At 38.3% G+C, this 22,299-nt stretch overlaps 1 protein-coding gene across 2 annotated transcripts; it reads right to left on the bottom strand.

Annotated features, from left to right (window-relative positions):
- Positions 1–1,374: 1,374 nt before the first annotated feature.
- TSG101 (tumor susceptibility 101) lies at positions 1,375–21,830 on the bottom strand. 2 transcript variants are annotated; one of them, XM_027737221.2, is made up of 10 exons: positions 21,713–21,830; positions 18,892–18,976; positions 16,963–17,028; positions 16,210–16,373; positions 14,719–14,845; positions 11,755–11,821; positions 9,940–10,034; positions 4,523–4,725; positions 2,845–3,084; positions 1,375–1,712 (listed from the first exon to the last, which is right to left on the bottom strand). In XM_027737221.2, exons 1-10 carry the CDS (start codon positions 21,752–21,754, stop codon positions 1,623–1,625), a joined length of 1,179 nt encoding a protein of 392 aa, XP_027593022.1. In that variant the 5' UTR covers positions 21,755–21,830; the 3' UTR covers positions 1,375–1,622. The 2 variants fall into 2 exon arrangements, with proteins under 2 accessions (XP_027593022.1, XP_039238400.1); XM_039382466.1 differs by lacking the exon at positions 21,713–21,830 and adding an exon at positions 20,070–20,405.
- Positions 21,831–22,299: the final 469 nt, after the last annotated feature.

Below are 22,299 nucleotides of genomic sequence, written 5' to 3'. Positions count from 1 at the left end.
GTTTGATGCACAGAAACAGGCTCAATTGCCATGATGTGAGGGGAGTGGAGAAACATGCATTACTTTGTTGCATTATAAGGAAAAAAAACCTCTCTGCATCAAATACTTGGCATCCATAAAAAGTCAGCTTGCTGCTAAGCATAACAAAGCATCTCCTCTGGAAAAGCAGCCATGGATAGAAACAATGACCAAGTTACTCCTACAACTCCATAGTTAGAGCAGGAAGAATGAATCACCTTACTGGTCAGTAACATTTCAAAACACCTCATGACAGGGAGGAGGGAAAGGCCTTACTCTGAGCTTTTTCTAACAGCAGGACATGGCATAGGATAAGAATGGATCACCTCATTCAGCCCAGAGTAGATTTTTACTATGTACTACAGCTGGTGCTACTTCTTGAAGCAAAATATTTTACAATAAGCTGAAAGTGTTCACGAAGCAACTTAATCAAGCTGTAGGCACTGTACCACTTTCCCTAACATCCAAGTGACCAAAATAGCACCCAGAGAGAGCACTTAAACATGACTACTTACAGTCACTATTGCTATGTAGATGACAGGAAGATGGTATGAAGCCACTTTCAAAGCTTTCAGAAGATCCACAGGACTTAATGTAAAAACTGTAAGCCTCATTCAGCTTTTTAAAACAAACTCCAAACTCTTCAGACCCAACAGTAACATGAAAAGCCTTAAGACAAAGGCTGGTTACTGTGCTGAGACCAAGAAACTTCAGTGTTCAACCTAGTTTTGCTGGGGCAGCTACAAAAGGCAGTGGAGGACTGCAGCATGCTGCTGGGAGGAGGCAAGAGCAGCACCATGAATCTCTACAGCACTCCAAGCTGGGAGGTGCTTCGTACAATGCACCCTCTTATGCAGGCAGTGCAGTGTTAGAGCACCAGGCTTGTTAAACAGAGCACAGGCTCTGTTAAACCACCAGCTTTGTCACTGAGCTGTCCCAGCTCAAGCAGCCAGAACCCAAGTTCCTGTGGCACTCTGGTGTGTTCCTGGCTTGGCAGGGAGCACAACACCAAATGCAGCAGCAGCCTTCCTTCTGCTTAGTATTTTCAGGTGGAAAAATGCAATATACATAAGGTGTGCTCCACTAGGGCCAGAACCCGATGGTAGAATAGGCAAGTCAGTATTTATCTGTTACTAAGCTCATTTAAGAAAAGTATCCTTGGATGTTAACAGCTGTGTCAAACAACAGGGCCTTGAAATTCTGATTGTTCAGTCTTCAGTGGTTATAATAAACGTGGATTTGTCCATTTTGGGACAACTGAAACGTCTTCCCAATCTCAGAAGTAAAGTGAAAGTATGGTTAAGCTGCCACTGCATAAGCCAGGCCCTGCTTGTAAAGAAAGCTCATCATACACAGTTCTGTAGAGGAAGAAAATATGCAACAAGTTTTATTCAGCGTTAAGTCCACCAGCACAAAGAATACAGGAGATAGAAAGTGCATTAATAAAAGCTAGTCTTTACCAAAAAGAAAATATATTATTGATTCAAAATATCTTACACTTGAATGATGTAATAACTTATTCTGGGCACCTACTGATTAAGAGAAATATCAAGAAAATGGCTGCTTCATAAGGAAATCTAACTTCCCAGGTAAAGTCTGAGAATTCAGTAGAGATCACTGAGTCCAGCAGTCTTCCTTGCTTTCTGCATTAGTGCTCTCAGCTGGAACTGCTTGCGAGACAGAAGACGTACATGCTGCAGAAAGAAAGAGTAAGAGCAGCTGACTGTTGGGAAAGTTTTGATATAAACTTAATTATATTGCAATACAAATTTTCAAAGTCCAAAACATTCCATGACCCAAACACGATGCTTTTGGAAACACTAAATGCATTATTCTACCAAATGGTATTTTCTTGGCTTAAAATGACTGGCAGGTGGCTAACAAATACAATCACTACAGTATATTTTTTGTGATTTTAATTACTAACTTTACATGTATTCTATCAAAGTAGTAATATGTACTCCAGGGTGAAATCAGACTAATGCACTTCCCGTGGGGCAGACAACAGTTCTTCTAACAGCAGCTGAACAGAACTAACAAGCCATACAAGAACAAAATAATATGTCTCTGTGTAGTGCACTGTACACAGGCTGTTGGAAGCAAAGCCTAAGTGGTACCTTTGGGGGGAACCTCAATTGTTAGAAAAAAGAAGGACTGGTAACTCTTGCTAGCCAGTGGCCCCAGTACAGACTAATCTTTCCAGATCCAATGGCAACATAAGTTACTGACGTACACATTTTGTGTTGTTTTATTCCACTTTAAAAAGTGGCTTTAATCTTTTCAAAATAACAACAGATCTATTTCCTGTGCTATCACCATGCACATAAGTTCAAAATAAAGGAAGGTTTTTAGACCAGACATTATGAACTTTCAGCATTAAAGACAGCAAAGAAAGGGAGCAAACTGTCTAAAAAGGTCTCTGCTAGAGACACAAAACTAGCTTGGGTTTTTTTGCTTTTTTTCCTAGGGTTCTAACACTTTACTAGCTGCCTCAACAAAGGCATCCATGGACTGCAAGTCAAAAGCTGTCTGAATACCCCAGTCACCCTTAAAGTTAGTTGCTCCAGCATTAGGATGCAAGCCCAGTGGAAAGATCATGTTGACACTTGCATTGCCTAATGATAAATGACTTCATATCTATAATACTTATAAAACTTATCTTAATTCTGAAATTACTTTCTAAAACTTATGCTTCAACATGTAAGTATTCATGTTTCTACACAATCCTCTTCAGTGAAGAAATCACAAACATTAATAAGCTGAACAAAAGAGTTCAAAGTAAATGCATTTAAAATGCACATCTTAAAAACATCCCAAGAAACCCACCTTTAAAAAGACATCCAAATCTATCACTCCACGTCTCAGTGCTTCCCCTAGGTAGAAGATGGTGTCTTCAATTGCATTTTCCTCTGCATATAAGTTCAGGATCTGCTTGTAAAGTGGTGCTGTAGGAATAATAACTTCATCTATGTCATTATTTTCTGACTGACTTTCCATTTTCTCTAAGGCCGAACTGAGCTCCTCATCCTTCTTTTTGAGAAGTTCAATGTTCTTGTCAACTTCAGCCTAAAAACAATTAAGATGTATATTTACTTCTTAGGTCTCGAGAGCTGAATGTCTTCTTGTGATATAATTGTCTAGATGAAAGATTTTTAGACATACCACTTGATTCTTTACTTCTTTGCTTATCTCTATCATGATTTTTACAAAAGAAAGAGCTATCAGTGTATATATTTCAGACTCTTTCCTTTTAAAAAAGTAACATCTGGTTTAGATAATGTCAATCCATTATCAATTTATAACTGTAGAGAAGACATGCTAGCAGTCTTCAAGTATTTTCAAGTTGTCACATAAGGAAAGATAACCATTTAAACTAGCTAAAGATAATAAAAACAAAGCCAAAGTATTTTCTTTGGAATGTGTCTCCTGAAGTAAGCTCTTATACAAGCTTGTTGAGCACGGATCAAACACTTATCTGTACTGACAGGACATAAAACGTGCTGGCTTTACCCACTAAAGGGAACTATAATTTACCTCCATCTGTGTGAGATGCACCTCCTTTTGCTACTCTTGAATTTACCTCCTGATATTTTTCATGTCCCGCTGGAACAGACTGTACACCACTGTGCTTCTCCTCATATCACTCAAAACCATGCAGACTATGACCATATTCCACTCTTTCTGTCCCGCACTGTCCTTTTTTCCAGACTAGTCCTACCACACTTAGTCATGTTCTATATGGAAGCTGTCTGATACTGCTGGATCATCCTTCTTGCCTTTGCATCAAACATCTGCAGTTCTATTATGTCCTTCCTTCCAAGATAGGAAAGACTAGAACTACACACTACATTTAAAGTAGGCACATCACAGATTCACATGGTGACATAATAGTATCCTCTGTTCTCTAGTCCTGATTAATAATTTCTAATTATTTTTTAACCATATCTGAACACTGAGCTCATTTCAGAAACTGTTCATCAATCCCAAAATCTTACTCCCAAGCACCAGTGCAAGGAGCAGATGGACTAAGCAGAAGATGCCTTAATGAAAAACTGCAGGAATTTCTGAGCATACTGTGAGTAGGAGAGAGTCCTCTGGGAAAGAAAAAGTCTGCAGGTTATACAAGGAGGCTGTGACCAAAATCAGTATTCTCTGCACTAAGACACAGACGTTTTCCAGTGCTGCTGTTGCACATTATTATCAAGAAAGTGATACCCAAGTATGACATAATCTCACAGCACTAACAGCTTTTAGGAAAGCTGGGGGAAAATTATACTGTTCCTCTACTACTAAGCAGTGACATTTGTAATATACAGGCAGGACACTGCATCTTATGGACACTGCTATTTCTGATTTGCTTTCGTCTGAGCACATGCGCCCCAACTGTGAAAGAAAAAACACTGGAAACTTTGCTATTTCTATCACGCTTAATAATTAATTAATTACATGCCTCTGTTCACTACTAGGGACGCTCAGGTAGGAGCAGTGGTCCATCTCAGCTTACCACTTCTTGATCCAGGCGTGTTACCATCTCTTCCAGTTTCTGGTGCCCTTTCTTCAGGTCCTCCTCTGTCCTTTTCAAGGCATTGAGTTCAGCTTGTGCACGATCCATTTCTTCTTTCATCCGCCATCTCAGTTTGTCACTGACCGCCGAAATAAGGGAGGCTCGAATGGTGTCCTCACTGATGGTTCCATCTCTGCTGGGTCCTGCACAAGAAAATTTCACAGGCATAAGACTAACTGTGCTGCAGTGGCTTCAGTATAAAGCCAGTTGGAATAAAAAGTGGCCAACTTGCTGTTGTACTTCAGCAACGTGAGACAGTAAAATAAACTGCTTTCCCTAACAATTTTCAGAAGCAGTGAAGAAACCGCAGTGAGATAAAATCCATTCAAAGAAACACAAGTAAATTTAAGAGTACACATCCATTCATTCAGTTTACTATTTTGGTTTTTTGTTTGGTTTTTTTTTTCAGGATTACCTGGCCTAGTAAGGAGAGCTTTTAACTAGGAAAGACAGAGAGAGAGTTATAGAGACCATCCATGCAGCCTGAGTGGGGAAGGGAATGCAGCTCAGAAAGTGATTATGAAGTATCCTCTTGCACCCCTCCTGGGAAACAGCCATCCTTGAATACCTCACTGAAGGGCCTGTACACCAATATAGGCAGTGTGGGAAACAAAGAGGAGGATTTGGAGATCTGTGTGCAATCGCAAGGCTTTGGTCTCACTGCAATTACAGAGACATGGTGGGATAGCTTGCATGATTGGAATGTTAACAGGAATGGCTACATACTTTTTAGGAAAGACAGGCCAGGAAGGCAAAGTGGTGGAGTTACCCTTTATGTAGAAGAATACATGTAATGTATGCAGCTCTGTCTCTGGGAGGATGGTGAGTTGAGGGTTTATGGGTTAGGATTAAAGGGCAGACTAGGCAAGGGTGACATTATTGAGGAGGAAATAGATGAGGCCTTTTATAGACAACTGGAAGCAGCCTCACAGTCCCAGGCCTTGGTTCTCATGGAGAACTACAACCACCCTGACACCTGCTGGAGGGGCAACCCAGCTGGGCACAACAGTCCAAGAGGCTCCTGGAAAGAGCTGGTGATAACTTTCTGTTACAGAGGAAAGGTGTGCCGGGACCTTATTTAACTAACAAGGAAGGTCTGGTTAGAGATGTGAAGGTTGGGGCAGCCTCAGCTGCATCGACCATGACCACAGAGTTCTCCTGCAAGGAGATAGCAAGGCAATGAATAAGATCACAACCCTGTACTTCAGGAGCACTAACTGGCCTCTTCAGGCAGCCTCTTGGAAGAATTCCATTGGAATGTATGCTAGAGAAAAGAGGAGTCCAAGAGAGCTGGGGAATATTCAAAGATCACTTCCTCCAGGTTCAAGAACAGTGCACCCCTATGGGTAAGAAAGTGAGCAAAAGGGGCAGGAGAACTGAATATTGCTTTTGCAAATCAGCCTTTCAAGGATAATTTCAAGAGTCTGTCACTAACACCTTTTTAAACAGAAAGGTAAGTGCTTTGTGTCTGTCACAGAAAGTGCCATGTGTCTGCAGACCAGGAAACTCAGAGAATGTAAAGTGGCTACTGGTGCTATTTATCACAAACCACATCAACTGTTCCTCTGTGGGGAAAACTGGAGTAGCAGCTTTTGTGCCTAAACTTTACAACCCTTATGAGTGAAATGCAGAGAGGTTTGAAGCTCTATAACTGCAAAAAAAAATCTGCAAAAAGAATTTTTACCAGAGTATCTTCTTATACAGAGACAAGGCTATCAAAACCCTGAAAGTGTTACAGCATTATGTACATCATGTTTCCCCGGACCCTAGGTTTCAAAAAATTACAAAGTGAAAAAATATTCATCATGGCTCCCATGAATCTTGTACAGTTGAAGACAAAAATCTTCAGCATATCTTTTGGTTTTCTTCCCAGAAGTTCAGAAAAGTGTCTCAAGTCAGCTGAAATCCAATAAACCTCTTCATCTTTCTTAATAAACACAGGCCTTGAGAAAAAGGCAAAAGCAAATAAGCAACACAAAGCATACATTAGTTTTGCCATTTAGACAAAACAGTTCAAAGACTGGCATTTTTAGAGTAAATCACACTAAGGTAACCAGTGATAAATATATTTTTGAATATGTTATTGACAGTACTCTAACTGAACTATTAGCTAGAAATAAGATTACAATAATTTCACTAGTTATTCAAGAAAAAGGTGGGATCTTTAGTGACAGTGTTCTTGGGGTAGGCTGGATATCTTCCTGAGAATCAGCAACAATCCAGAACAGTTTAAAAATCTAGAACAGTTTAAAAATCTTAACTCTGCCTTTAGAAAACTGTATCTGAATGGAAAGATTAAAAATTTACTGTTAAGGTATCATCATAGCATAAAAAAAATTGTTATTTGGAGTGTCTTGGCATTGTTATACTAACAAATGCAAACTGCTGTTGATAGGACTACACATCTTTGTATCCTTAAAACATCCCATACAGATTTTGATCAGTACAAACATGGGCACTTTACTTACATACAAGTTGCACCAGAATATGTGCAATTTTTTAAAAAAACAAGCTAATTACTACTGAAAAATAAAGAGATTGAATTATTAATCAAATGGTGCAAAGATAGCCTCAGGAAAATATGAATGTCCCAACACTTGATCTGATTTACCAGTAAACAAGGTAATTTGCAATATTTGGTTAACTCTTAGAACCAGCAATAGAAGTTGTCAAAAAGCACCATATACACAAACCACGAATCCACCAATGCTGCTGCTTATGAGAAGGAGAAAGAACAGCACTTTCTACACTGAAAAGTAAAACCTAGACCAAGTCAGTGAAACTATCTAGGACAAGGATTTCAGGACTTTCTGTTTTAGGCAGACAATTGTTCCAAGTCAAAAAGGCCTGATTTCCCTTCAAAAACAACATTAGCATGATTTCAGTTACTGTTTACTTTACATAGTGAATTATTCTCTAACACAAAGTCAGAATCTGCCAGAACCAATCTCAATAGAACTGATGTTTACTTTCTTTTTCCCCGATATCCCTCACTCAGGGAGACTTTATACAAGGTTCACTTCAACAGTAAAGTAGGACAGAAAAAATAAAATCACAATACACCCAACACAATGAAAGTTCACACAGAAATGCCAACAGATAGGAAAGAGGTCTTTGAACATGTAAAGCATTATTTTATACAGCTCAAGTGGATTTTATATATCTTCTTAAAGAGCATGAACCCGTAGCATTTTCTGTCACTTCCATAATTAGCCCAGCCTGGGGAAGATTTTATGGCACATGGTCAATAAATTCACAGAGCACTTGAGACCTTTACCCTTTACCAGGCAGAGTCTGGTTTCAGAAGTAACCTTACAGAACCATCGAAGTAGAAACTGCATCAGAAAGGTAATTAATGGCAGATGATTGAAAAAGCCTGAAGGACTATTTGAAAAACCAGCAATTATTAAAAACTTAAGTTACTCTGAAGGAGCATTTTCATTCAACTCAAACTAAGCTCACTATAAGAAACACCACCACCACCTGCCCACAAAACTCTGAAGCTGTAGCACCTGATATGCTCCTAAATAAACTATCACAATAAACCACAGACAAATAAACAAACTCTACAGGAAATAAACATTTTCAGTTGAAAGGAAAAAAAATACTGTATTGTCAAAAAAACCCAACAAAATACACACACCAACAAAAACCACCCACAGTACTGTAAATATAATGGATGATTAAAGAGACGTGTTTACATTTCATTTGGCACAAGAGATAAACCAGGTATAACAGATGTAGGACTTTTACCAAGCTGCATCAAATGAATCAGTCTAATGTAAAATTGCCACTACAAAACCTGGTCTCAGATGATCTAACTCAGGACTTGAAGAGCCTTCTATCTCTGGCAGATATTCCACCTCTGTTCCTCTTCAGTGGGGATGAAAACGAGGGAAAGAAATGAAATAGAACATACCTACATTTTAAATTAAATTAATTTTAAATTAAATACATTTTATTATATAAAAGCAAAACTGGATTTGTTTGAGAAAGACAGTGCAGACAGCCAGCATTCCCTGGAAAGGTTACCAGCTCCCTACATGAGAGCAGTGGAGACCATTCATTCTTCCAGAATCCAGCTGCAGCCCCACAACACTGAGCACTATTTCAGGCACTTGAGTGGGACAGCAGCTTTCCTGCAGTGTGCGTGGCAGACACACATCACCTCAGAGTGACCTCAGGGGACCACCTGAGGCAGCCAAGAAGTTTCAAGAAAGACTTTTTTAATTCAGAAGGCTGAAAGAACTTGGACACAAAGGATGGGATCAGGCACAAAGAGAATACAACACACAAGCTACTGTTGTTTCCAAATTCTGTAATAAAAGAACTCCTCAAATATTTTATTAAGAGTAACGTAGAAGCATCTTTCTTCTCTTGCCAAGCCATGAACTTGCTTTGTATCCATGTAAGCAACGGAAAATCTCAAAATACAGAGAGTTCTGGAGAGAAGAGACATTATATGATTCTAACCCAGGCCATTCTATAAATAACTGGGAGATGTAATGTATTAAATGAAGAACCTACGGATGCACTTTGAAATTATGGTGCAAAATAGACTACAATGGACCGATAATGTGAACAACATTACAAGAGTCTACATCATCACCATTTAACTGTGCCCAAAGGATTATCAACCAACTGCAAAGTTACTGCACCAACTTCCTACTTAACTAGATGATATTAAGCACTGATTCCCAGTCTCCTACATGCACACTAAAAGTGAGGTTCAGAATGGAAACAAAGCTTGTATTGTGTCAGCAAAGGGCTACAGAGCAGCAGACAGGGAAAAGAACACAAGTCAATACCCTAGATCCTGCTGCTGAAGGGAAGAAAGGAGGAAATGACAAGTAGGGACCAATAAGAAGCAACAGAGAAGAGGCCGGAGAAGAAACTCAGTAAAAAGGAAGCTCATTCCAAACACACTGGAAACCTCTGCTTTAGACAGCTACTACTTTTGGAGTAAAAAAAGTATAAATAAAGAGTAAATAAAGCAAGTCCAGGAGACGTTTAAATGATGACAAAAGTCTTTTTCTAAACCACAAACAGAGCAATGCAGGCAATCAGTTAAAGGGTGAGAAAAAATAGGTAGTTACATCCCGTGTTCTTCAAAATATTCATAAAGCACATATGATGTATTGCATCACCCAAGAATTTATCAAATTCCTGAGTGAATAGAATACAAGAAACAAGACGTCTGATATATTTTATTCTTCCTTTGAATAACTTTCCTAATTCAAGATTATTACTTCGGAAGCTCAGAATAAGAACAACACATTCCCTTTCCATTTTATTTCTTTACATATCAGTTACAGAGGGAAGCTTCAGTTCACAGAAATCCTTTCCAAGGTACTCACCAACAGTGGTCACAGGAGGAGGAGAAGGGTAGTATTGAACACTAGTGGTTGCTGGAAATGGAACACCACCTGGATAAGGATAGCTTGAGAAGCCACTTTGACAAAGAAAGATATGCTAATGTTATGTAACTATTTGGAAAACATCATCCACGTATATTATCTTTATGTCACCACATTAAACATTTGTTTATATAATAAAATGTTTAAATTGCAGATCAAGTTATACTTTTTCTCTTTTTCAGTTCACTTTTTCAGAAGCTAAGACATCTTTCACAATTTATATTTCTGATATAATTTCAGATACCATTTAATCTGAAATTTTATCTAGTTATTGCCTTTACATTATTACAAATTACAAATTCTGTTCAATTTCTTAATCTTGCTATATGAAACCCCAAAAGTATTCACATGAAATTATTCTAGCTACAAACCCACGAACAGTAATCCCAATTTAATAATTTTTAATAAGAATAGTTAACACGATGACTGCTGAGCTGCTAAACCTAAAAATAAACATAAAAATGTGGTTCCAAGTATGGTTGAGGTGAAATAAAACTCCTCCAGAAATTCTCAGCCCTGCTCTGAAGGATATAGAAAAGCAAACGTATTAATTTGCTCACTGAAACAATTGTGAGATGGCATAAAACATGACAGTTCAGAACACCTTTCTAAAATACATTTACTATCAACTGAAACAAGGACTCAAAGTAGTCAGCGCTAGACTGACAAACACCTGCATGCAGCAGAGTATCAAATGTAAACAAATGGTCCAAGAAAACATGTAAAATATAGAATAAGCATATTCTGTCTCTCTCCAGGTAACTGAAAGCTTAATAGGTCTTAAAACCTTTCTGTTCATTCATAAATTATTTTAAAATTAGTTCTTCTATTAATCACTTTTGTACAAACATTAAGAGCACTTTAAATAAATGTATGTAGGAAGAAAAAAACATGCCATAAGAACTTATAAAAATCCCTACTTTTTGCCTCTTAAAACATAACACTTCCCAATCCTTACAGGGGTTTAAAAGTTTTTATTAAAAAAAAAAAGAAGAAAAAAACCCCTAATATACTACAACAACAACTCTTCAACTCTTCATATGCTCCTAACACAAATTCAAGACATAAAGATATTAATAATAAAACAATTAATTATGATGTAAAAAAATGTAGGCATACACTAGGAGGCACTAATCAACATCTTGCTATTTACTAAGACAGAACTGGAAGTTTTCTGGAAAAGCTTTATTCCAAACTATTATATAACACACTTAGAGGACAAAAATCTTGGTTTACATTAATAAAAAGCTTTTAAAGTAATTTTGTGTCCTTCAAATTCACTTAGAGTGCCCTGAATTCAGCCCACATTTATGCTGGAGTCAAGGTTTGTATTAACCCAGCAATGTTTTGGTCAATTTTTGAGTTGCTAATTACCCAAAACAAGATTAACAATGCTAAGAAAACCCCCAACTTGTAGAAGCTCATTTCTTTCTATGTCATGTAAACAGATCAACATTATAAAAACTAATCTGATATAAAAACGAAGCAAGACAACAGCTGGGAGTTAGGTAATAATTTCCAAAATGCATTTATCACCTGAGTACATTGTATATGAAGCAACATCAAGAAAGCTAAACTTTCCTCCATCTTTATTTTGGCTGTTGACAAAAATTCAGCCTTCACTTTTAAAAAACCCTGCTAACATGAAAAATTATACAACCAATATGTCATAAGAAAATATAACTAAGACTAGATACTATTCACTGAAACTCTCTACCTTGTAAATAGTTGATGTTGGTTTAAAGGGATTATTACCTTGGGTTTGGAGTGTTTGGTGCTGGATAGGGAGATATTCCACCTGGAATTCCTGGCACATAGGAAGCTAAATAAAACAAGGATTTTGCATATTTTTACATTTCAGAAGTTTAATACATACCATGATATGTCAAGCTGCACTAAGATGCTTTTCAAAGTTTATTGAACAATGAATTCAATATAACACAATGAAAAATGAGTAAAGAGAAGTCATTCAGTGGCCAAACTCCCTCACAACCACACACCCTGCATCCCCCTAACACCACTCCTTTCCACAACAATCCCAGATGTTTCCCTGGCTGCTCTCTTGGAGCTCAGCAAGAGGCAAACGTGCAGATATTTGGTATGTCCACTGACCAAGGCAGCTGCTCCCTCTCTAAACACAAAAAGGACTAAACTGCAGCAGACCTTCCCACCATGCACTGACCAGTTAGAATTTCATTTGTGTAACTAAGCACATTTTAACAAAAAAGAGGCAAATTTTGCATTTCTGAAGATTCCACCTCTACCTATCAACTGTGGTTAAAGTATTTTCAAGAGTATTTCAAGAGTTTGGAGGGAGACTGTGAGAACTGTAACTGAATTCAATTAGACATTCCTTAGAACAGCTAGCTAGGACACCTCTCACTGTGTTATTTCCCAGAATCACAGAACTGTTAGGGTTGGAAGGGACCTCTGGAGATCATCCAGTCCAACCCCTCTGCCAAGGTCACCTACAGCAGGTGACACAAGAACATGTACAGCTGGGTTTTGAATGTCTCCAGAGAGGGAGACTCCATGACCTCTCTGAGCAGCCTGTTCCAATGCTCTGCCACCTCCAATGTAAACAAGTTCTTCCTTATACATAAATATAACCTTATTGCTATATTGATTTTTTTCTTAATCATTACTTTTAACTAAGCACTGCGCGGATAAAAATAGATACCGATTTAAAAAATGCACAAGAAGTTGGTGTACCAAGTAAAATGTGAATACAAAAAAAAAAAATCTCCAGCCAAGGAACTTAAAAAAAAAAAAAAAAGTCATGGTATCAAAGATGACACCTGAGGAGCTTTCTTATATAATAGCTGAAAAAATAAAAAGACCTTTCTAATGTAGCCAGTGTTTTTTACTCACTAAATAATGAGTACATAATTTGAGTACTTCAGAGTAGCTGGATTTCAAAACAGCTGATTAACTGTTTAACAATCTAACCACATTCCTACCCAGCAATTTCTGCTATTTAGAAGTTATAATTTAAAAATCAGTTATCAGCACATACAAATGTCCAAGGTTTTAACAGTCTCTGCAATTTTAAGTTTCTTCTTGAAAAGCTGACAAAAATCATGTTTTAGACATATTTATTCCACATTTCCAGCAATTTTAGGAATATTACATTAGCTTTTTTTTTAAGAGTCAAGCTATTTTCACCCTTGAATGCTTTCAAATGATTACAGTTTTTGTAAAAGGGCTTAATTTCTTCTTACACAATGTCTGTAGAACTTGAAAAAACGCAAATCTTAAACGTCTGTAAAATAAGGAAAGTCTGACTACACTAGGAAAATTAAGTAGCTATTAACAATTTAAAAGACCTGAAACATTTCCACTAAAATTACTTCAACTATGAAGTAATTCACAGTACTTCAGTTCAATTCAATTCAAAACAGTAATTCAAAGTACTTCAGCTTTGAATGACTACAAGAATAATCAAGTGTGTTTCAACTGATGGTCTGTCCTTAAAGCACAAGTCACAGTCTCTACTAAAACTACACTAACACTGACACCCACTGTTCAGGACAGTGTGTTCAGGACAACACAACCACCTAGTGCTCTTACAGGCAGGCTAGTGCTGGACAAGCAAAAAAAGCTTGAAACACCTGCCTTTATCCGACTATTCCTAATGGTTCCATTTATGTTTGCTACCCCTTTTCTCACAGGTTAAGAGCCTAAGACCTTGTTAAAAATGGGTTTTGCTGGAAATGGCAATGAATGGCACTTCAGCATTTCATATGTAACACTATGATCAGGTAAAAGCCATATTTCAATACAAAAGTATACAGCCTTAAAAACACAGCAAAAATAAATAACCCCAAATACAGCTACTCTACCATTAAGTTAAAGTAGAACTCCTATAACATCATTAAAGAACCTCCAGCTAGCTTGAACCCCCTCCCCTCCTGCCCCAGTCCTTGGCTTGAGTAGGTCTACTCTACCCAATGCAGTCTCCTCTTGGGAGAATTTCTTGGATTTTCTGTTTCCTCCTTCCCCTTTTTGCCCCACCCATCTATCCCCAGTCTTTAAAATAAGATGCCTCCACAAGTTGAAATAAATACAAGATTTAAAATGTCTTGAGAATTTTTGCAAGGAAATAACAATGGGTACCAAGTCAGAGCACCAAGTCAACAGAGAAGAATAAAAAAAAAAAAATCACAAGGCAGGGTTTTTTTTTCTTATTCAGTCAGCATTTTTTAAGAATAAAAATAAACCTCACAAAGCAGGAGCATGGGCATAGGAAACACATGCAATAAGCATGCCTTTGCTTATGAAATCAACGGTTGCAGGAAACTTAACAGAGGGATGTGTATTATCAGAATAAATACAATTAAAATAACAGTTACCTGAATAATCTCTTTTAAAGGCTATCTCAGAATATTGATGGGATACTGCTTGTTTTGTGGAGCTTGGGGGGGTGTTCTGTTTGTGTGTTCTGGTTTTGTTTGGGTTTTTTTTTAATACAAACTTGGTTTTTCCCTTCTAAAACCCTAAAAAACACACACATTCTTTGACTCATAGAATCTTTTAGGTTGGAAACGACCTTTAAGATCATCAAGTCCAACCAGGCCAAGTACAGCCCAGATTAATTCATTAGCCAGCAATACACAAAGTCATTCTACTGTAAAATGCGTAATTTGCTGAAAAACTATGCAGGGTAACAACCACTGTGGAATATTAATATGATTATTTGCAGAAATAATGAGCACTTACTAGTTGGAGGGCCTGTTGCCTGGTATGGTGGGTAGCTCGACGAAGCAGTGGGCCGAGAAAAGACTGGAGGTTCCTCTCCAAACACAACAATCATGACCTGAATCAGCTCTAGCAAGTCTGACTGGGGCTGTGAGGGAAAGCAAATCACAAGTTGTTCAGTTTTCTAACAGAGAGTTTAACTGACTAGAGCAACAACAGGATACCTACAGCCCTCAAAAGCATTCCTTTTATTGTGGGTTTAAATATTTAAAATATATATATATGTGTATATATGTGCATATTTAACTCCCTTTCTGGATTTTTTTACAGATACCAAACCCAGCCAGGTGGTATTTAAAATACTATGCCAAAATACAGCCTCAGCCACATCTACACCCAGAATAAACTGGGTAATACACAGTTCCCTATCAACTCCAGGACAATAAATGACTGAAGATGACTGTCCAATGGTGGATTATAATAATATTTTACAAATTTAAATCCCCTTTCCAACTTGAAAAAAGTGCAGATCACTAAGTTTTCAGATGTTTCAATTTCATATACCATAGCTTATTCTCTGGTGCAGAATGTATCAATGGAAAAAATATTCTAACCCACTAAGGAGTGGCAAAAACCTCCTCTAAATATAGCTAAACTAGGCTTTTCTGTTTATAACTACACTTAATATAGGCATGATTTCATTTTGCCAAAATAAGAACAAGCATCATGAATGTAGTACCAGATGAAATATCCCATTTCCAAATTTTCTCAGCTCCATAATCCACTTACTTATTTTTACCAGCCTCTCAAACTGAAAGAATTACGTATCCCCTGTACCTTGGATGATCCTCTTGCTAGTGGGAGACCTGTATCCTGATCTGGGCAGCTTTTTTCCACTATTATCATGCAAGTGCTGACCTACCACCCATCATTAATAAATTTTTTCCCGTTCCCTTTTCATGAACTATGCGTTTTGTACCGTTCTTCTAACCTCGTCAGCACAGTTTATCTTCTTTACAAGTCCACGTTTTGGTCACAACTTCTACGAGGCCTGCACTGCTCAACACCTCTATTCATTGGAAAAGCAAATATATCCACATACTCGAGGCATAAGGAATGACTATATAAAGTCCAAGTGCTCACACAAGTGCATTTTAGTCACAGAGATTAAATTCAGCACAGAGATGTTTTAAGAGAATTTATAATTTCCCTTCTGTAAATATTCTTATCTCACAAGTCTTCACAACAGTGTTCTGCCACAGAAGGATGCCTTTATGCTGCACTGTTTAATCAGACAAACTGCAACTAAAGATGCAACTACATTAAATTACAAGGACCCAGAATGAAACATCCTGAACTTTAAGATATTACAAATAATAAGCAGCTGTCTTCATTTTAAAAATGGTTTAAGATCTCAAATAAAAGGGATAATGTCTTTTATTTAAAATGATTCAACTATCTCAAGGAATGCAGAACTGAGCAATTTGAGAATTTCAGGTTCCCTGTACTTACATATTTCCACTCATGCAGATAAGGAAGGTAAATCTTTCCATTTGCATCAACATGCTTCCCAGTTTTTATTGTCATAGAGCTAGTGGGTTTAACAAAACAAATTGGGGGGTTGAAAGGGTAGGTGTCCAGCAGCCACAGGCAAATTGGGATATTGTATGTGTTACCTAGAAAAGATATTTTGAAAGATTTTAAAAGTTATTCCAACTCTTCAACTGTCCTCTTGTATCCAGATTTATAAAAAAATGTCTAAACCCATCAAACTCAACTGCACAGTTAGAAGCTGAAGCCAAAATCTACTAACAACATTCAATGAATAGCTGACATTATGGCCACCAACTCAACATTTTCAGAACAATTTAACTGATCTACAACTGTCATTTGCAACTAATACATTATCTCATTTGTTCTACAATGCAACATTACTAGATCCTACTCTGAATTATCATTAGCTGCAGCAATACATAGTTTGCATTATTGCTCATTCACTTGACAAGTTTGAAAAATGTGCAGTACTGAAAGAAAAAAGATGTTACAGAGCTGTACAAGACTGAAGAAGCAATGCTCAACATTCAAATTTTATCCTGCAGCAAAAATAGGCAACAATTTCTTTAAAATATTTTGCTTTGGGCAAGTAAAGAATTTCAGAAAAATAGTGATCACCAAAGCAGTGAAGTTGAACCAGGACAAATCTAAATAATTTTTCATGTAATTTGGGAAAATAAAGGGGTGATGATAATTATAATAAATGCATACCTCTGTAAGGCACAGGAATGGTTCCACTGAGGCTCATCAACTCCCTAGATGAACCATCGTTAAAAACTGAAATGGAACAAACACACATATTTGCTATGTTAATCTCTACTCAGGTTATACCTCTTATATTTATTGGCATAAGTTTTCAAAGTTACATCCATATAAACTCAGCTTGAAAGGTTCTGCTCTTACACATTTATGGACTAGCAAATGACTGTCTACAGTCAGGCAACTTCTTATGAATAACACATTTCTGAGAAATGAATGACTAATTATTGTCAAACTACCTTCACTGCAAATAAAACTGTTTCCTCATTCAGAGAGCAAGTAAAACATGTTGGAACCTCACAAACTGCAAATCATGCAAATTGCTGCAAAGATAATCTGAACTCAAACTTAATTTTAGAAAACAGCTGTCATCTGAGGATTGTAAAGAATTTCTTATGCTTTCACCAAACAAACAGATCAGCAAGAGTACTGAAAATTACTGGGCCACAGGCATTTATTACAGAGTCAGTAAAGGTAATTTAACCAAACAATAACACACTGAAGAGGAAAAAATGAGTAGCACTTGACTGACTGCCAAATCTGTTTTAGTTCACAAACCACACAAGAACTCTGACCTACATTTACTGAGTTGCTGTATTTAGTTTTCTCTTACTTTTAATCCAATACAGTATTCTTGGCTGAATAAATCAGCTTCTGCTGAGAAAGCTCTTGTCTTCCTAATTTCACCTGAAAGTTTCTAGTCATACTTCAAACATAGCTTACTGTGTACAATTGTTGTGGTGCTAAAGTTCTGCAAAGGCTGGTAGGACATGCTGGGACTTAGATGGGGGCATATATTTCATTATTAATATCAAGTTGAAAATGATCTCAACAGCAATGTAATCATTTTCTTGTCACTGATGTCACTGCCACAAATAATATGGATTATCTGTAAGTGATTCTGTGCTTAGCCTCTCCCAGGCAGCTTAGAAAGCATTAGGTAACACAAATGGCTACAGCTCAAAGCTATCTGGAATTCTGATCACCATCCTCAGACAAACTTGTGAAGCTATTCCAGCCACAGTCCTTTCCCTCTTGTTTTGTTTCTCCAGTCACTGTGTGAATTTTTATTTCTGTGACAGCTGCTGGCTTGCAGCTATTCAAGTTAGAACTAATTTATCTTTTACTTGTCCATGCCCCTTCTTAATATTTCTGAATTCAAATTTACAATATTAAAAACAGAAGGCTTTAAAATCTGTGGTGATGTATTGGTAATATAAATTAACTCACAGAGGAATCCCACAGCTGACAGTTAAAAAAGGTGATCATAAGGAGGCTGATCTCAGCAGCTATGCCGGCTCACTGTATGCTGTGAAACCATGCCCTCATGGAGCTAACTCTAGACACCATCTTCACTTAACACATTTAAATTAAAATTTACTTAGAGCCTTTAAAATAGCTAACAAACAGTGACTGCCATCAGTAATTTACATTACAAAACCCTCATGACAATTTTCTATATTGACTATGTGTTCTGCATACTCTTACGGACTGCCACAATTATTTTTAATGAAGCATTTGCTCATTAATTTACAGTTCTTTCTAAACAGAATTCTAAAAATATCTTTATATGGCAGCACAGCTGAATTTGTAAGACACCAGCAATCTCAGGACACCAACAGATATGACATCACTGAGTGATTAAAAGCTAAGCTGTGAAAAATGCATCACTTCTTGGCATATTAGATAGACTAAGAAAAACAGAAAGGTTACTTTAGAAAATAACTTTGTCTCTAAAGAAGTATTGATGTCAAAGACCAAAAAGAGAAACTTAAATTATGTTTTCTGATTTTAATCTCTTTTTTCCCCCCATAAAAACTACCAAATGCATCTAAAGCATCAACAATTCAATAACAAAAATTTTCTCATGCAGTGACTAACCATATGAATCCATGACAGGTTTGAGGTCCTTGTATTGAGTAATAACACTGGTTGTCTCCTGTATAGTTAGGTCTCTATACTTATACTGAAAAACAAAAGAGACAGAAATTACTTCAGAGACTACACTTCCAGAGTAATTTAATTCTATTTTACCCAATAGACTGCATCTATGAGAGTTTACACTGATAAATGGATATTCTTCTCCATTCTTGATTTGGAATAAGAATTTAATTGTCCATTAACTGAACACTATTACTGGCATTGCCATTATTAACTTGTCACTGTCATTATTGTATCTGTCATTAACTTGACACTGCCTATATAACTTACCAAACTTTAACGAAGTGTTAAGATGTTTTTAGTCTTAAATAATGGTCCACGCATAAGTCATTTGGGAAAAGCTACTCCATTTTCTTTCACATTCTACTGTAAGCAGCAGGATCTGAGAGATACGTGTGTATTTTGAGAAAGAAGAAAAATAAGGTATCTCCAGAAAAATATAGTGATGTTTTGAACATTCCTGATAAAAACTTATCTAGGATCTGACTCTCACAGGTATCTTTCACAGCACTTTTCAAAGCAACACAGTATTTAAGCATCATTGATTAGCATTTTCATGTATTTTATTGTCTAGAAAGCAGACATATCAAGGCACAATATTACCAGTAATAATACTGCGTTTCATCCCCTTCCTTTTATCAGGAGCAGGGAGTAGCTCAGAGCACAGATGACCTGTAAACCACAGATACACTGCAACAGAATGTAGCAGTCTCAGAACTATAACCCTGAGACAGCAAAGGAGAAGCTCCTGGGCAACAAAAGGTTGGTTCACCACATGGTGCAGCTTTTTAGCCTTGTGGCCATTCCTCCCGATAAATACTATTAAAAAGAAAAGCCAGCAATGTGGTCCCTGGACAATGTTTTCAGTGTAACACAACTAAAAAACCTGCAATCTTCAGATGTCTTAAGGAACACAGACATGCCTTCAGGAAGACAAAGGGCCCAGAACAACGAAATGCCTGATATCCAAAGCTCTCAAATGTTAACAACATCTGAACAAATTAATTCAGACATTATCCAAGAGCAAACTGTGGTGCCACAGCTAAAGGTCACCTTGCTTCTGACAAACATTTATGAGTTGTGAAGCTTAGAAATTAACTCTTCTTCCTGTTACCTACAGAGACTGACAGGGATGCTCCTCCTGGGCATGACCACTTGTATTTACTGAGCAGAGTTGAAGGCACCACGCCGCTTCCCATAATGCCACCTCAGCCTGCAGAGTGATGCTGTGGTGAACCTTGGGTGATGCTGTGACTTATCTGCCTGAAATGACCAGGGACAACACAGCCACACGGTCTCTCTGCAAGATGCTGGTCTGTGGGAGAGAAAGCAACCCTTCCAGTAGGGATGCCTCCCTTCCATGCAGGGAGGCACCAGCGTGGAGATCAGTCAACCCCTGGGTGCTGATTTGATGGGAGGGTTGCAACAAAGCATCTCAGCCTCCTTTGGAAAAGTAATATTGTTGCAAATAGTTTTTACACAGAGGGTGATGAGTAGAGAGACACTTGTAAGATTTCAGCTACTGCCACAAGCAAAAATTAAGTGCTACATGAGCTGTTAATTCCCATACTTAGATCCATTTCCAAGACATGTCAAGATCTTTTTGGAAAATAATCATTACTACAAAGGTGATTAAAACTGATCAATTTGAATTCCTGATTTCTAGAATTTTTTTTCCTCCTCCACTCTCAGATGGTAAATGCATCCCCCTCGTTTTACATATCAGGTAACAGATCACAGAAGGATGAAGCTTTTTAAGATCACACAGCAGCTAAATACCTGAAGGTAAATTAAGTGCTTACATTTACCAGAACTAGGGGTCTTTTGTTATCTCACACACTGAACTATTTAACATGGGAAATATCACTGAACTTTTCTCTGTAGAACGGGAAGTGTAATTATTTTAGAAAAATAAACATAAGGTAGTGAGTGAAACACCGTCTTCATTGTTCATCAGCTATCAAGCACATTTCACTTTGAACTGACCTGCAGAAAGTTAGATGGGAGTATAAAATGGGCAAGTGTGGGGAAATGAGGACAGTGGACTAATTTAGAAAAGACAAGTATATACAAATACATACACGATGTCACTTGCTGACACTGACTAAGCATTCAACACTCATTTTCAAGCTGAATGAAAGAATCTGCTTATGAGTCCATAGAGGTGAAAGACCCTTTAATAACGTTTCTTCTGTTTTGATCAGATTCTCAACTACTGTATTTCATTCTAAAACTGTGCAAATAAAATGATTAAATGTTGCTAAAAAATTCCCCCAAACAAACCCATAACCTCCCCCTAAATATTCAGCCTTAGGGGATTTCATTTCAACCCATAACTCCCCGTGTGTTCAGCCTTTGGAGTTTTCATTTCAGGCTGCTGGACAAAGCCCAGTTTTCACCTGAAGAGCGGCATACGTGGCTCTGTATGATTCACGATGTGATTAATGATTTGCCTTCCAAGAGCTGTTCTCGTTTCCTTGAACACCGGCGATAATAAAACCCACCCATCCCAGGGAACGATGCGGACCCTGCCTTCCCCCTCCATGAGTGAGCACCGGTGACACTGCACAGCCCCACGACCCACACCGTGCTCCGACCCCCGACGGCGCCTGGCAGTGTCCCAGCCCAGCACCGCAGTCTCGCAGGGCTATTCTGCCATCGGCGCGCCATTCCTCCCTTAACTCCATCCACAGTCTCCCGGTGCCTCGGCCCCGCCCCCCCCCCCCCCCACCTCGCCGAGCCCGCCCGGCCGCGGCAGCACCTTGGTGAGCATCTTCTTGAGCTGGCTCTCGGACACCGCCATGGCGGCCGCCCCTCTGCCGGTGCCGCTCGCGGTGCCGCCTGCCCGACCCTACATAAACACAGGAAGCGGCCGCGCGCCCGCTTCCGGCGGCGGCGCCGCTTCCGCGCGTCACGGGGCGGGCGCGGGGCGGCCCCGCCTCCTCTGCCACAGGCACCGCACGGAGCGCCCGGGCGGCTCTGGGCAGGGCAGCTTATTGTTAAAAACCCTTTCTGTGAGTTAATTCTCCCCCTGATAAAGCCAGGTGCCCTTCCCACTGCGACGACGGAGCTGCGGTCCTTTGGTTCTTGTTCACGGAACGCGACACAAACACAAGATCAGGAGCATTAATGTACGAAACATACCTGTGAGAGTTGGCAGCTTAAGATATATAAAACAACACCTTGACTATTCGCATGAAAAAAAATGCTTAACAGATGAGAAGCGATACCTTGAAGAACAACGTAAAACCTTAATTTTCATAGTGTTTTTTCCAAAGTAAGTGGGAAACAACCCAGAAAAGTGCAGCCATTGCGTTCCATGGTTTTTAAAAATACAGCAGCAAATTT

The sequence above is a fragment of the Pipra filicauda genome, unplaced genomic scaffold (assembly GCF_003945595.2).
Source record: "Pipra filicauda isolate LSUMZ 115617 unplaced genomic scaffold, ASM394559v2 scaffold26_size5592650_pilon, whole genome shotgun sequence".
NCBI classification, from domain to species: Eukaryota; Metazoa; Chordata; class Aves; order Passeriformes; family Pipridae; genus Pipra; species Pipra filicauda.
Note: the sequence above shows the minus strand (reverse complement) of the source record. Positions and strands in the feature narration are given on the sequence as shown.

What these genes read in the sequence shown, in the direction of transcription:
- TSG101 (XM_039382466.1), bottom strand. Translation starts at nt 20,150, where the DNA reads ATGGGAAGCGGCGTGGTGCCTTCAACTCTGCTCAGTAAATACAAGTGG. An exon ending in ATCTGCATGAGTGGAAATAT is followed by an intron (nt 14,846 to 16,209) that starts GTAAGTACAGGG and finishes TTTCCCTCACAG; the next exon opens with CCCCAGTCAGACTTGCTAGA. An exon ending in TCCTCCTGTGACCACTGTTG is followed by an intron (nt 4,726 to 9,939) that starts GTGAGTACCTTG and finishes TTTCTTGTGCAG; the next exon opens with GACCCAGCAGAGATGGAACC.